The sequence below is a fragment of the Heterodontus francisci genome, chromosome 26, assembly GCF_036365525.1.
Source record: "Heterodontus francisci isolate sHetFra1 chromosome 26, sHetFra1.hap1, whole genome shotgun sequence".
NCBI lineage: Eukaryota > Metazoa > Chordata > Chondrichthyes > Heterodontiformes > Heterodontidae > Heterodontus > Heterodontus francisci.
Genome location: NC_090396.1, coordinates 30,621,212 through 30,634,309, shown reverse-complemented (window position 1 = coordinate 30,634,309; position 13,098 = coordinate 30,621,212). Strand labels below are relative to the sequence as shown.

At 47.2% G+C, this 13,098-nt stretch overlaps 1 protein-coding gene across 1 annotated transcript in view; it reads right to left on the bottom strand.

Moving 5' to 3' along the window:
- Positions 1 to 262: 262 nt before the first annotated feature.
- The window catches only part of LOC137384244 (dynein axonemal heavy chain 9-like), a 584,247-nt gene continuing 571,411 nt past the window's right edge, over positions 263 to 13,098 (bottom strand). Inside the window, exon 69 of the mRNA XM_068057979.1 lies at positions 263 to 1,080. Within this exon, the coding sequence (XP_067914080.1) occupies positions 853 to 1,080 (228 nt within the window). The 3' untranslated portion in view covers positions 263 to 852. The remainder of the gene's footprint in view (positions 1,081 to 13,098) is intronic.

The window sequence follows — 13,098 nt, the reverse complement described above, 5'->3', positions numbered from 1 at the left end:
TGTCCACAGTCAAGTTATTTGTTGATGCAGGCTGTGTTGGCTGTCAGATGAAGAAAATCTTCTTGGGCAAGGTACTAAAGGGTAGTTAGTAATGATTGAACTGTACCCAATGTAAATCAGAGCCCTCTGAAAATGGGGAGTGAAAATTTGGAATGGCATTAAAAAACAAACAAGTAAAGAAATTCATTAGATTGCTGAATAACTAAGATGAAGGAACACTTCATTTACTGCCAGCTTATTACAGAAACAACTTATAACCCCTTTACAGCCTCTTGTATTGATGCCAAAGCTTTTATTTTGCCCATACATTGAGTGTTATCAAACCTTCGTTTGCAGCTTACTTAATTAAAGATTCATATGTGCTCAATTCACAGAAACTCATAAGTTGTGAAAGTGGAATAGTCAACTGTTCCACCATCAAGGCTTTATGTCATCCAGGAAGCTGTATATTCACACTTAACACAAGACAGTGCCAACATACTGTGTTGTATTTACTCATTAATTTCACAGTGTAAAATCAACTGGGAGTAAGATCCAAATGTGCATCATATAAAAGCACCATATTAAGAGAGAATTGGAAATGGCTCTTTATTAAGAAAAAAAGGCATTTAAGTGGCACATAAGATATAGTTCTGTAGCCTCAAGTTATATTTGTATGTGATTCAAATTGATAAATCACAAATAAAGTGCAAAATTTTGTTCCGAGTATTCACAGAACCATTCATTGCTAGTCATTTTTAAAATACTAACAAAAAAATTAATCTTTATATTAAATTGAGTGATCTAGATTCGAGTGACATTAATGGGTAGTCTTTCCTGCCAGTGTAGTGAAGAATGTACAAACTCTATTGCTTAAATTTGCAGAAGCAGTGAAACTCCAGCCAGCACCCATTTGGATGGCTTTTCCTTGGTCTTCAGATTGAAAGTCCAGACGTAAGTTGGGCCTCGGAGACGTGTTTTGTAAACTGGGCAAGGATACATGTTGCGAGTATCCTGCTTGTCCACAGGAATAGCTTTGATGAAAATGACTGGCATTGTTGGGGTCAGTTCCTTCAAACGTGCATCAGCAATAATCCCACTCTGGGGAAAAAAGAAAAGAGATTGTTAAAAATATGTAGATCAAACATGTCACCTTACATGGTGTTTTACAGCTGGATTTTCTGGCAGAAAGTACAACTGAATCTATTTTCTTGCTTGATAATCTCAGTCCTCAGAGAAGTACATAATTATCTCATTAGAACCTTGCTGACAATTTTCTATATTAAAACAGTGACTACACTTCCGAAGTACTTAATTGGCTGTAAGGTGCGTTGGACGCCCTGAGATCATGAAAGATGCTATATCAATGCAGGTTTTTCTTTTTGATGTGAAAACTCTGACAAAACAAGCGCTCCTCCTCTCCAACACAATTCAGATTGGTTATAGTTCCCCAGTGCTAACTTCCCTCCAGTATTTTGTCCAAGCAGCTATTCACCTGAGAGCTAAGACAGCTCGTGTTAGTAATGAGAGAGAAAACTAGCTAATTTTGTCCCATTCTGGTCAAGGGCACTGATATCTCCTGCTTTATGTTAAACCTTCATAAAAATACTGGTTGGACCCTCGCAGCGGTATTGCAGCCAATTCTGGGCATCACCCTTTAGGAACGATGTCAAGGCCTTAGAGAAGGTTTACTGGATTAGTACCGGGGTGAAAGACTTCAGTTATGTGGAGGGACTAGGTCAACTGGGATTATTCTCCTTAGAGCAGAGAAAGGGAAGGGGAGATTTGATAGACCTGTTCAAAATCATGAACGACTTTGAGTAAATAAGGAGAAACTGTTTCTTCTGGAAGAAGGGTCGTTAACCAGAGGACAAAAATTTAAGATAGTTGGCAAATGAACCCAAGCAACATGAGGAAAACAACGTTTACGTAGCAAGTTGTTTTGATCTAGAATGCACTGCCTGAAAGAGTGGTGGATCTAATGAGTTCCTTGTGTTGTCTGATGCAACATAAATGAGATACGTGAAGCCCAGTTATGCTGAAGATCTCAGAGGTTTATTACAGCTGAACTATTATATACAATACAGAGCAAACTATTTACAGAACCTTCCTCTAGGTGTTGCAGTTGCAGAGTGACTCAGGCTTTGAGTCACATGACTACATGTTGGTGCTTAGCTCATTAGCATACTAAGATCTTAAAGGGACATCACTCTTAAAGGCAATCATACAACAGTGGAAGGAGATTCAACAATAATTTTCAAAAGGGAATTAGATAAATACTTGAAGGGGAAGGTTTTGCAGAGCTAGAGGGAAAGGACAGGAAAACAGAATTAATTGGATAGTTCTTTCAAAGAACTGGCACAGACACAATAGGCTGAATGGATTTACTTCTGTGCTACATCATTCTATGAATCTATGGCCACTGGTTGAAGTGGCAGTCAACAAAAACCATTTCACTTTCCAGTATATGTACATAGTTTTGCCACCACTCAGCTGTGATGTGAGAGCTTAGTTGGGGCCAAAACAGACAGTTCTGCCAAACACATCCTAATTGTGCATGTTTCTTAGTGGCTGACTAATAGAGTATGAGAATTGTTGGTGAGCACCACTAACAATGTCTATGTTTGGAATAAGCAAGATGAGCTAACCACACAGAGCCTCACATAAGAGTACTCTCATAACCCTACAATCACATGATTAAACTCTGCTGAAAATGTTAGACAGTGAGCCCATCCTTTGGTCTTGTGAAAACACTAAGACCAAGTTCTAACAAAGTGCATTCTACATGGGCTATTAATCAGGATGATGTTACATTGAGGGAGTTCTGTCTAAATTGAGGCATTTTATATTCTCTTGCTAACAATTCTAAATCAGCATAGCCCATGCTGTATCTCTAAAACTAAAAACTAAAACTAAAAAAACATGGGAGAACTTCACTCTGCATCTAACCATACTGTATCTAGTCTAGGAATACTGTATGGATGCCCAAAAGATGAAGTTTTCCATTCCCCAAGCACCAGCAGCCATCATCTTGATAAATCCATTACATGCACAGCTATAGACTTAAGTTTGTTCATACAAGGCATTTTCTTCAGGAGAAAGTTATACAAACAGCACTGCCAAAGAGGCTATTTTACTCCAATCAGCTCAGCCATTAAAGTCAAATACATGTTTATTTAAAAGTTAACTGGGGAAATATAAACATACTCTTCTCGTAAATGTTTTCTAAATTCTAGCCTATTAGAGTTTGTATGTAATATACACTCAATAAAGAAAGATTTATGGCAAAATGGTTAACTTAGTCTGTGAAAGTTGAAATAATTCAACAAGTAAACAAAAGTCCAATCAAAAACTCCAGTCCAGCTTCATTCAGCTCATTGAGATCAATAGTATCTCATTAAACTCACAGAAATCATTTACGACTGGTGATTAGATTATGTCTAACTATATTAAAGACTGTTTGGAGGAGCTTAATAGAACCAACATTTGCTAAAGAAAGAAAGAAAGTGCCAACAGCTGCAGGCTTTTCACCAGGAATAACTTGACATATGGTAAGTTTTATCTCCTAAACACTTCCCTGCCAGTTTTGACCATTGACTTTTTGTCAGGGTATTGTTTCCAGGGTGCTCATTGTTCTCTGGTACCATGCCCAGTGGCCATGATTCATGAGACCCTCAACAGTGAGTACTGGCCAGTTATTTGTCCAAGGAGACGGCACCACAGCCAAGCTTGGTTTTTTCCTCATCTGATGTCCACAAGCACCCATAGTAGAGACTTCTGGATAATGGTGAGGATTGTTTCTCCCTCCTGAACACAGGAGTACTGCCGCTAACAGTGGCATCCCCACCATCATCTCAGCTGAAATCAGCTAGGCATCAAACCTGAGACTTTCATGGTTTATATGGCTCGCACAGGATAAATTTAATTCAGAATGACTTGTGACATTAAATCAGTGCACATTTCTCACAATAATCCCAGTTCCTCCTGCATAACTAATGGTTTTCTATAAAACTGAAATGAAAGAATTGGGATTGTACTCACATGTGCCTGTTGATAAAGTAGGAATGTATTAGATAATCTATGCTTGAATAAGCAAGCAGGAGGGGCAATGACATGCAAAATTTAATATGGACAATTGGAAAGTGCTGCACATGGAAATAAAAACAGTAGCATTGGTACTCCATGAATAATGTTGAAATAGCTAAGAGTGAAATGAAAGAGATCTAGAATTGATGTTTTCAATCATTGCAGAGAAACAATCAACAAAGCTAATAGCATGCTGAACTATACAACTAAACATAAGTTTTGGTGAGGGATGCACAAACTGGGTCTGTGTATACATACATAAATATATATAAAAATTCCTTGAGTTCTTGTCACAGAGACACATGCAAGTCATGGAGGCAGTTCACAGTAGAACCACAAAACTGATTCCTAATATCATCTAACCAACTTACAAAGAAAGTGTTTAGAAACTTGAGCTTCTGGCCTTGAACGTAAGTGATCTTAAAGACATAAAATTCATAAAGAAAGTGAAAAAAGTAAATCTAGAACACTGGCCGGAATTTTACGTTGGGTGGGAGGTCCCACCCACCAGCCAAAAAGTCGGGGGCAAGCCCGCCTCCACCTGGGGAGCCAGACCAGTATTTCACACCCCCAGCCCCTTAATTGGCCTCAGGCAGCACTTCCACCCATCTGAGGCAGCAACTCCCGCCTCCAAGAGTTGCTAGCCAATCAGTGGGCTGGCAGCTCTCAGTCCCTGCAGTGCGACCAGGAGCGGTGGCCACTGCTGGGACTGCACCCAGCTAACAGCAAGAGGGATAATAATAATAAGAAATGCTGGAATCACTCAGCAGGTCTGGCAGCATCTGTGGAAAGAGAAGCAGAGTTAACGTTTCGGGTCAGTGACCCTTCTTTGGAACCCTTCTTCCGAAGAAGGGTCATTGACCCGAAACGTTAACTCTGCTTCTCTTTCCACAGATGCTGCCGGACCTGCTGAGTGGTTCCAGCATTTCTTGTTTTTATTTCAGATTTCCAGCATCTGCAGTATTTTGCTTTTATTATAACAGCAAGAGGGACGCTGGCCCCAGAAAGAAGGTAAGTGTCTGAGGCCTCACTGGGGACAATCGGCCGGGTCCCGTGAGGCAAGGGGTGTCGGATGGGACGCGTGGGTGGAAGAGTGTTCTGCAGTGGGGGCGTTTGGACCATGGGGGCGGGCCTCAGTGAGGAACAGGGTGCCCGATCAGGAGGGCCCCGTCCAGCCCGCAAGGAGGCCGCCGGGTTTTACTGGGCGGCCTCCTGGAGGGCCTTAGCTGCCTGCTGGTAAAATAGCAGCGGCAGCAAGAGCAGGCCCTTAAGTGGCAGTTAATTGGCCACTTAAGGGCCTTGATTGGAGTGGGCAGGCCATTGGGAACTGCTCCCCCCCCCCCCCCCACCTCCCACTCAATTTTATGACCCTCCCTACCAGCTCGCTCTTGCACAGGGGCTGTAAAATTCTGGCCATTACTTCCAATTAAGCCATTACTGTAGAATGAGTGACATGGACTCAAAATTCTGGACTGATTCAGGAGCTTTTTTGTCCACAGAATGAGTACTCCACACCTGGTGAAGATAAAAATCAATGAATATTTAAGTACCAATTGGATACTGTGATGAGGGACACAGAAAGGTCCTTCTTGATGAAGCAGCTAGGATGGGTCGAGTACCTATCTTGTGATTCAGAAGCTGAGTGCTTGTACTTTTGAAACTGCAGAAGTAACCCATGAAACATCTCATATTGGGTAGCAATGAACAAAAACAGACCTTCATTTATATAATGTTAAATGAAACACTGTGCACATCAGCGGGGGTTGGGGGGGGGGGGATTTTATGTAGGCGATGGGGCTCTCAACCACCAACTAAAGAGCCGGCGAGAACCCCGTATCACCTTTTTTGGGGAAGGCCTGCCACCTTATGTGCCAATTAGGCACTTAAATGGACAGCGGTGGGCCTACCCTAGGATTTGGATTCCGGCGATGGGATCCCGTCCACTGAGAGCTGTCGGCCAATCAGAGGATGGCAGCACTTTTAATGAACAGCGCTACCGTGGAGATGGTGGCTGCTGCTGGTTATACACCCACCCAAGGCCCAGAAGAATCTAGCTATCTCCCCTTGTCATTCAATGGCATTACCATTGCTGAATCCCCCACCATCAACATCCTGGGGGTTACATTGACCAGAAACGTAACAAGGACCAGCCATATAAATTCTGTGACTACAAGAGCAGATCAGAGGCTGGGAATTCTGGGATGAGTAACTCGCCTCCTGACTCCTCAAAGACTGTCCACCATCTACAAGGCACAAGTCAAGAATGTGATGGAATACTCTCCACTTGCTTGGATGGATGCAGCTCCAACAACATTCAAGAAGCTCGACATCATCCAGGACCAAACAGCCCACTTGATTGCACCCCCCTACCGCCCCATCCATCACCCTCAACAATCACTCCCTTCACCACCAACGCACAGTGGCAGCAGTGTGTACCATATACAAGAAGCACTGCCTCAACTCACTAAGGCTCCTTTGACAGCACCTTCCAAACCAGTGACCTTTGCCACCTAGAAGGACAAAGGCAGCAGGCGCATGGGAACACCATCACCTGCAAGTTCCCCTCCAAGTTACACACCATCCTGACTTAGACCTATATCACCATTCCTTCACTGTCGCTGGGTCAAAATCTTGGTATTCCCTTCCTATCAGTACTGTGGATGTACCTACACCAGATGGCTTGCAGCGATTCAAGAAGGCAGCTCATCACCACCTTCTCGAGGGCAATTAGGGATGGGCAATAAATGCTGGCCTTGCCAGCAATGCTCACATCCCATGAAAGAATTTTAAAAATGATCTTCGAGTGTTACCAGCAATGTAACAGCACTGTAGCTGTTGTAAACCGCTCTGTCCTCTGTATTGTGGAATACAGAATGGGAGAGCATGTCTGCAAAATGTAACAGCCAAGATGGGGACAGAAGACCCAAACTGCTAATTCAAAACAGCAACATGATGTGAAAATTGTGTTCATTATGGAAATAAATTCTGCTCAGAATCTGGAAGCTGTAATATACGATTAGATATCTTATGATTGAAGTGCTTGATTATTGGAATTTCAATTTGAACCTTTTAAGTGTGCTAACATTCTTGTAAAACCTTCCCAGAGTTGGCTGTTCACTACACTACTGGACAGGACATTTTAGAAGATGCTGAAATTAAAGGGTTAATCCTCATAATCCACATTTCAGGATATCTCTTAGGAAATGCAAGGCATACACGCAGTCTGGTACAGTCAGGTGTAACTAATTAGCATCCTTGCACCAACTGAAGCTAGGGGGCTGTCAACACTGCAGATTGAAGACAACTGACATGTCATAGTTGGTGGACAGCTAGCCCTTAATGAGGCCTTCAAAGATAGCTTGTTATTAGATTCCTGTCTCCTCCTCATGAGGCACTGGGAAAGCAAAAAGGAGAGAAGAGATAATTGGAAGTATTTTTAATTAAAATCTGATTTCTGATGTGTGTCTGTTTATTGAATGACACCTTTGAATGTGATCCACATAGCTGGGCTGAGCACTTTGGTCAATATTGGTCATGTCACTTGGAGTGGGACTTCCTGTGTGATACCTTACGGAATTTAACGCCAGCCTTACTTCACCTAAATTGGAAGGTTTCCAGAAGGAGGTTGGAGGGCCCAAGTTGATCTTTGAATGTGCAGAGACTGTTGAAAGAGAGTAAGGTTGAAGTTTTTTGAATCTTCAGATCAAACATTGCAAAGAAAGGAAGCCTAGTACAGCTCAGTATGAAAGTATGTGTGTAGTTAATTAATGTTAGGAAGAGAAAATAAAGGTAATGCTCATGGATGAGTGTGCTGCAGAATCTCCCGAGATGAAGTGTGTCCCAGAGGAAGGCTGAAGTATCCAAATTCAAGGAGAGAGTTTATATGAATTTATTCTCACATAACAAGAGCACAGCCTTGATACTGGAAACGTAGCAGTGATATATTCAGTACATGCCATGAACTTAATATTGTGCTGAGTCTGTATTATAATCTTGGGGACATTGAATGCAAATGTTTTCTCTTCAGATAATTATCCATTTTCTTTTGAAGGCCTCAATTGAATCTGTCTCCACCACACTCTCAGGCAGTGCGTTCCAGATCCTAACCACTCGCTGCGTAAAAAACACTTTTCCTCATGTCATTGCTTCTCTTGCCAATCAGAACACAGTGATGCTAAGATATGATGTTACATCAAACCTAACTTTATTATGCTGCTACAAAGTCATCTATATCTGATATACTTCAATTATTGTTGTAATGACTTTAATTTGATATTAAATATCCATTTTCTTTTATTTTTACAACCAATACTTAAATCTGGCAATACTGCTACAATAATAATTATTGCAGAGGTAATTAAATAAAACAATGTTAGTCAATGCATCTCCTGCCTCAGGCAGGTTTGACTTGACAGTGTTATCTGTGGCCCTGGATTGGCTCACAATCAATGGGGGCAAAATTGGATAGACCCGAAAATGGGTGTGGCAATTGGGATGTGTGATTACCCCGCACCCGTTTGATATAGTGCAGGTAGCTCAGCATCGTCGTGCTGCCTGCTTATCATAATTTCTGCATGCAGCCAGCATTAACCGTGACTGTGTTGTTGATTGGCTGCATGCAACAGCTGGCGCGGGGGGTTGGGGGGGTGGGGGGGTGGTGCGGTGGGGAGGTGTGCAAAATTGCAACTAGCTAGCACTACTTAAACATAGCCTGCACCTTCACTGTGGGTGAATCAGGTGCTGAGAGTCCTTTGTGAGCTGAATCTGACATGGGAAAAGAGAGAAGAATGGCTGAAATGGGAGCACATGGACAAGAAGTTTTTCCGACACTGCACTGCAGGCCTTGGTGGAGGAGGGGAAAAGGAGGAGAGATGTCCTGTGGGCTGGAGGGGGGGGGGGAGGGGGCGGTGCTGGAGGCGGGCAGGTGGCCCTCCAGACACATGGTATGAAAACGTGGGAACAGATAGCTGTGAAGATCAATGCCAGGAGTTTAGCCCTGAAGACTTGGATGCAGTTCCGCAAGAAGTTTAATGACCTCACACGAGTGGTCAAGATCAGTGGATTCAACTTCAAATGCCATATCCCACCAACTGCACCACTAGCCTCACACACTACTCAATTCACCACATCCCATCACTCACCTTCCAACAACTTCTATCAACTAGGACTCGTACATAATACAAAGTGATTCATGACAGCGCAGCCGGCCTCAGACGTCATCAGACTGTATCAAGCTGCGCACAAGCGCAAACGGGATCCCGCTCTCTGCATTAGCGCAGCATTCCACATTGCCAGGACTGGTTGGTGCATGCGCAGATGACTCCATCACGTAACGCAGGGAAGCAGGGAGAGAGCGGTGTTTGGGGAAGTGGGGAGAGAGCGGGGTGCGGAGCGGGTGGGGGGAAGCGGAGAGCGGGGTGGGGGGGAAGCGGGGAGAGAGCGGGGTGGGGGAAGTGGGAAGCGGGGAGAGAGCGGGGTGGGGGGAAGTGGGAGTGGGGGGAGCGGGGAGAGCGGGGAGGGGGGGAGAAGCGGGGAGAGGGGGGGTGGGGGGCGGAGCGGGGTGAGGGCGGAAGCGGGAGAGGCGGGGTGGGAGGGGGGAGAAGCGGGGAGAGAGCGGGGTGGGGGGAAGCGGGGAGAGGGTGGGGTGGGGGAGAGGCGGGGAGAGAGCCGGGTGGGGGAAGTGGGGAGAGGGCGGGGTGGGGGGAAGCGGGGGGAGGGGGGGAGAGCGGGGAGGGGGGAGAAGCGGGGAGAGGGCGGGGAGGGGGAGAAGCGGGGAGAGTGCAGGTAGGGGGGGGGAGAAGTGGGGTGGGGGGGGAAGCGGAGAGAGGGCGGGGTGGAGGGAGAGAAGCGGGGAGAGAGTAGGGTGGGGGAAGCAGGAGAGAGCGGGGGGAGAATGGGAGAGAGCGGGGTGGGGGGGAAGCGGGGAGAGGGTGGGGTGGGGGGGTAGCGGGGAGAGGGCGGGGTGGGGGGAGAGAAGCGGGGAGAGAGTAGGGTGGGGGAAGCAGGGAGAGAGCGGGGGGGAGAATGGGGAGAGAGCGGGGTGGGGGGGAAGCGGGGAGAGGGTGGGGTGGGGGGGTAGCGGGGAGAGGCGGGGGAAAATGGGGAGAGAGCGGGGTGGGGGGGGGGGGAAGCGGGGAGAGAGCGGGGAGGGAAATGGGGAGAGAGCCGGGTGGGGGGGAAGCGGGGAGAGAGCGGGGAGGAAATGGGGAGAGAGCCGGGTGGGGGGGAAGCGGGGAGAGGGCGGGGGGGGGGAAATGGGGACAGAGCGGGTGGGGGGGGAAAGTGGGAGAGGGGCGGGGGGGAAAACGGGAGAGAGCGGGGTGGGGGGGAGAGAGCGGGGTGGGGGGGGAGAGAGCGGGGTGGGGGGGAAGCGGGAGATGGCGGGGTGGGGGGAAGCGGGGAGATGGCGGGGTGGGGGGAAGCGGGGAGGAGAGCACCCCCCAAACCCTGGCCGCTGCCTGCAGGCTGCTCACTTCCCGCTCTACCCCTCGCGCTCTCCAGCCGCTCGCTCCCCGCTCCTCCCCAACACCCCCCACTCTTCCCCCCCTCCCGTTCTCCTCCTCTCTCCCCACCTCCGCTCCCCCTGCTCCCCCCATCCCCCCTCTCTTCCCCCACGCCCGCTCCCACCAGCCCCCCCCCGCTTCCCTGCCCGCTCGCTCCCTCCCCGCTCCCCTGCCTGCTTGCTCCCCCAGTCTGCTCGCTCCCTGCTTCCCCCACCTGCTCACCCCCCCCGCCCCGCTTCCCCCAGTCCTCTCGCTCCCTGCTTCCCCGCTTCCCCCACCTGCTCACCCCCCCGGCCCGCTTCCCCCAGTCCTCTCGCTCCCTGCTTCCCCCGCTTTCCCCGCTTCCCCCACCTGCTCATCCTCCCCGCCCGCTCGCTGCCCGCTTCCCCCAGTCCGCTCGCTCCCCACTTCCCCCAGTCCTCTCGCTCCCTGCTTCCGCCGCTTCCCCCACCTGCTCACCACCCCCGCCCGCTTGCTCCCCCGCTTCCCCCACCTGCTCACCCCCCTCGCCCGCTCACTCCCCGCTTCCCCCTGTCCGCTCACTCCCCGCTTTCCCCAGTCCGCTCGCTCCCTGCTTCTCCCGTTTCCCCCACCTGCTCGCCCCTCCCGCCCGCTTGCTCCCCGCTTCCCCCGTCCGCTCGCTCCCTGCTTCCCCCGCTTCCCCCACCTGCTCACCCCCCTCGGCCGCTCACTCCCTGCTTCTCCCAACCGCTCGCTCGCTCCACGCTTCTCCCGCCCACTCTCCGGCCATTGTGTGCTGCCGTGTGTTTACGTTGCCTAGCTGTGATTATATGAGCAGCGCCATTTTTAGTCCTGGCATCTTCATGAACATCGCAGACTGTGACGTTTTAGTGGAACAGGCTACATTTGCGCATGTGCCAGTACAGCACCACCTAGCGGTTGCATTGTCAGCAAATGCAGCCTACCTAATATTCATATGCCTCATTTCACTCCTACACACTTAGCACTGTTGCAAGCCTTACACCCACATCTCACAGCTCCCAGGGACTATCAGCGATCCAACCATGACAGTCATATCACCCAAACAATTGCATGACACTCAGTGACATACTTTCCTCTCTCTTTCAGGCGAAGGTGACATAGTGTGGGGTAGGGGATCACTAATACTGTCACCATGAGAGAGTAAAACAGCTCGTGCTCAATGGAGCAAACACCGCGGACATCACTTTGGATGCCCAAGAACATGCATAACAACCATAAGATGGGCACAACTGACCCAATTTCTCTCTCCGTATCTTTTGACTGACATACAGGCGTCAGTTTGATGAGAGTTAAATTAATCATTGTATATGAGACCTTAGACATGAATGGTAAATCCCATTCTAAATCTCTAATACATCACCTCATGATGTATAAAAAGTGATAAAAAGAAAGTTTTGTCTTACACACTTCAAAGAATATAGATAACATAACAGAATTTTTAAAAATATATATTTCTTACATATTGTGAGGGATTTAGTAGTCATACATCCTACAGTATTTAAATACCATCAGATTCTGATAATGTGGGCAAGGTGTATTTTACAGTTTTGTGCCAGTGTTAATGTCCCCTCACCTCCAACAAAGTTTGATCTGACACTTCTGTGATGTAGTTTCAGTTTTTTTCAAAACAATATGCCTTGTACAAGCGGTCAATACATTTTCACTTAAAACCCTTGAATCACTTTTGTAACCCAATTTCCTGTAAACTCAATTAAATGCAAACTCCATTAAATGCTATTACAGATTAAGATAAAAAAAGAACAGAATTTTCTAATTTGTTTGTCACGGTGCACAGTATTATTTGAATGAGCTGACCTAGATCTTCTTGTGCCATTGGTGAGAACCTGCACAAAGAAAGCACTGCACTCACTTCAAATATTTATACAACAGAAATTGGAGACAGAAAACAGAGTGGTAACATTCTGATCCTTTGTGGAAATCCTCAAGGTAGAGAAGTCAAAAGGTATTGGGTGAGAAATTCGACTCGTTATTGTCTGCTTTTTGAGTGCTACAAATGCCCTTAGAGCTCCAAAACGACATTCGCAACCCATGCACACACTTGTAGGGAAAATCACGTTAGAGATCACATTTGTGAAAGCGTTAGTGCGTGTGCAGTGAACGGCTGCTGGAAGTACGCAGAACAGACAGATCATGATGTCAATCAGTGTGCAACTCTGATTTGACATCAGCACTTACATTTTGAAGCTCAGGGCTCCAGTTACCGTCCTCTCTTAACGCCACACTATTGAACATGGATTAAGCAGCAGGAAGGACCCCCCACCCTCTTCTTCTTTTGCCTCCTTGTCTTGAGAGACAATGGGTAAGCACCTGGAGGTGGTCAGTGGTTTGTGGAGCAGCGCCTGGAGTGGCTGTAAAGGCCAATTCTAGAGTGACAGACTCTTCCACAGGTGCTGCAGAAGAAATTGTTTGTCGGGGCTGTTACACAGTTGGCTCTCCCCTTGCACTTCTGTCTTTTTTCCTGCCAACTGCTAAGTCTCTTCGACTCACCACACTTTAGCCCCGCCTT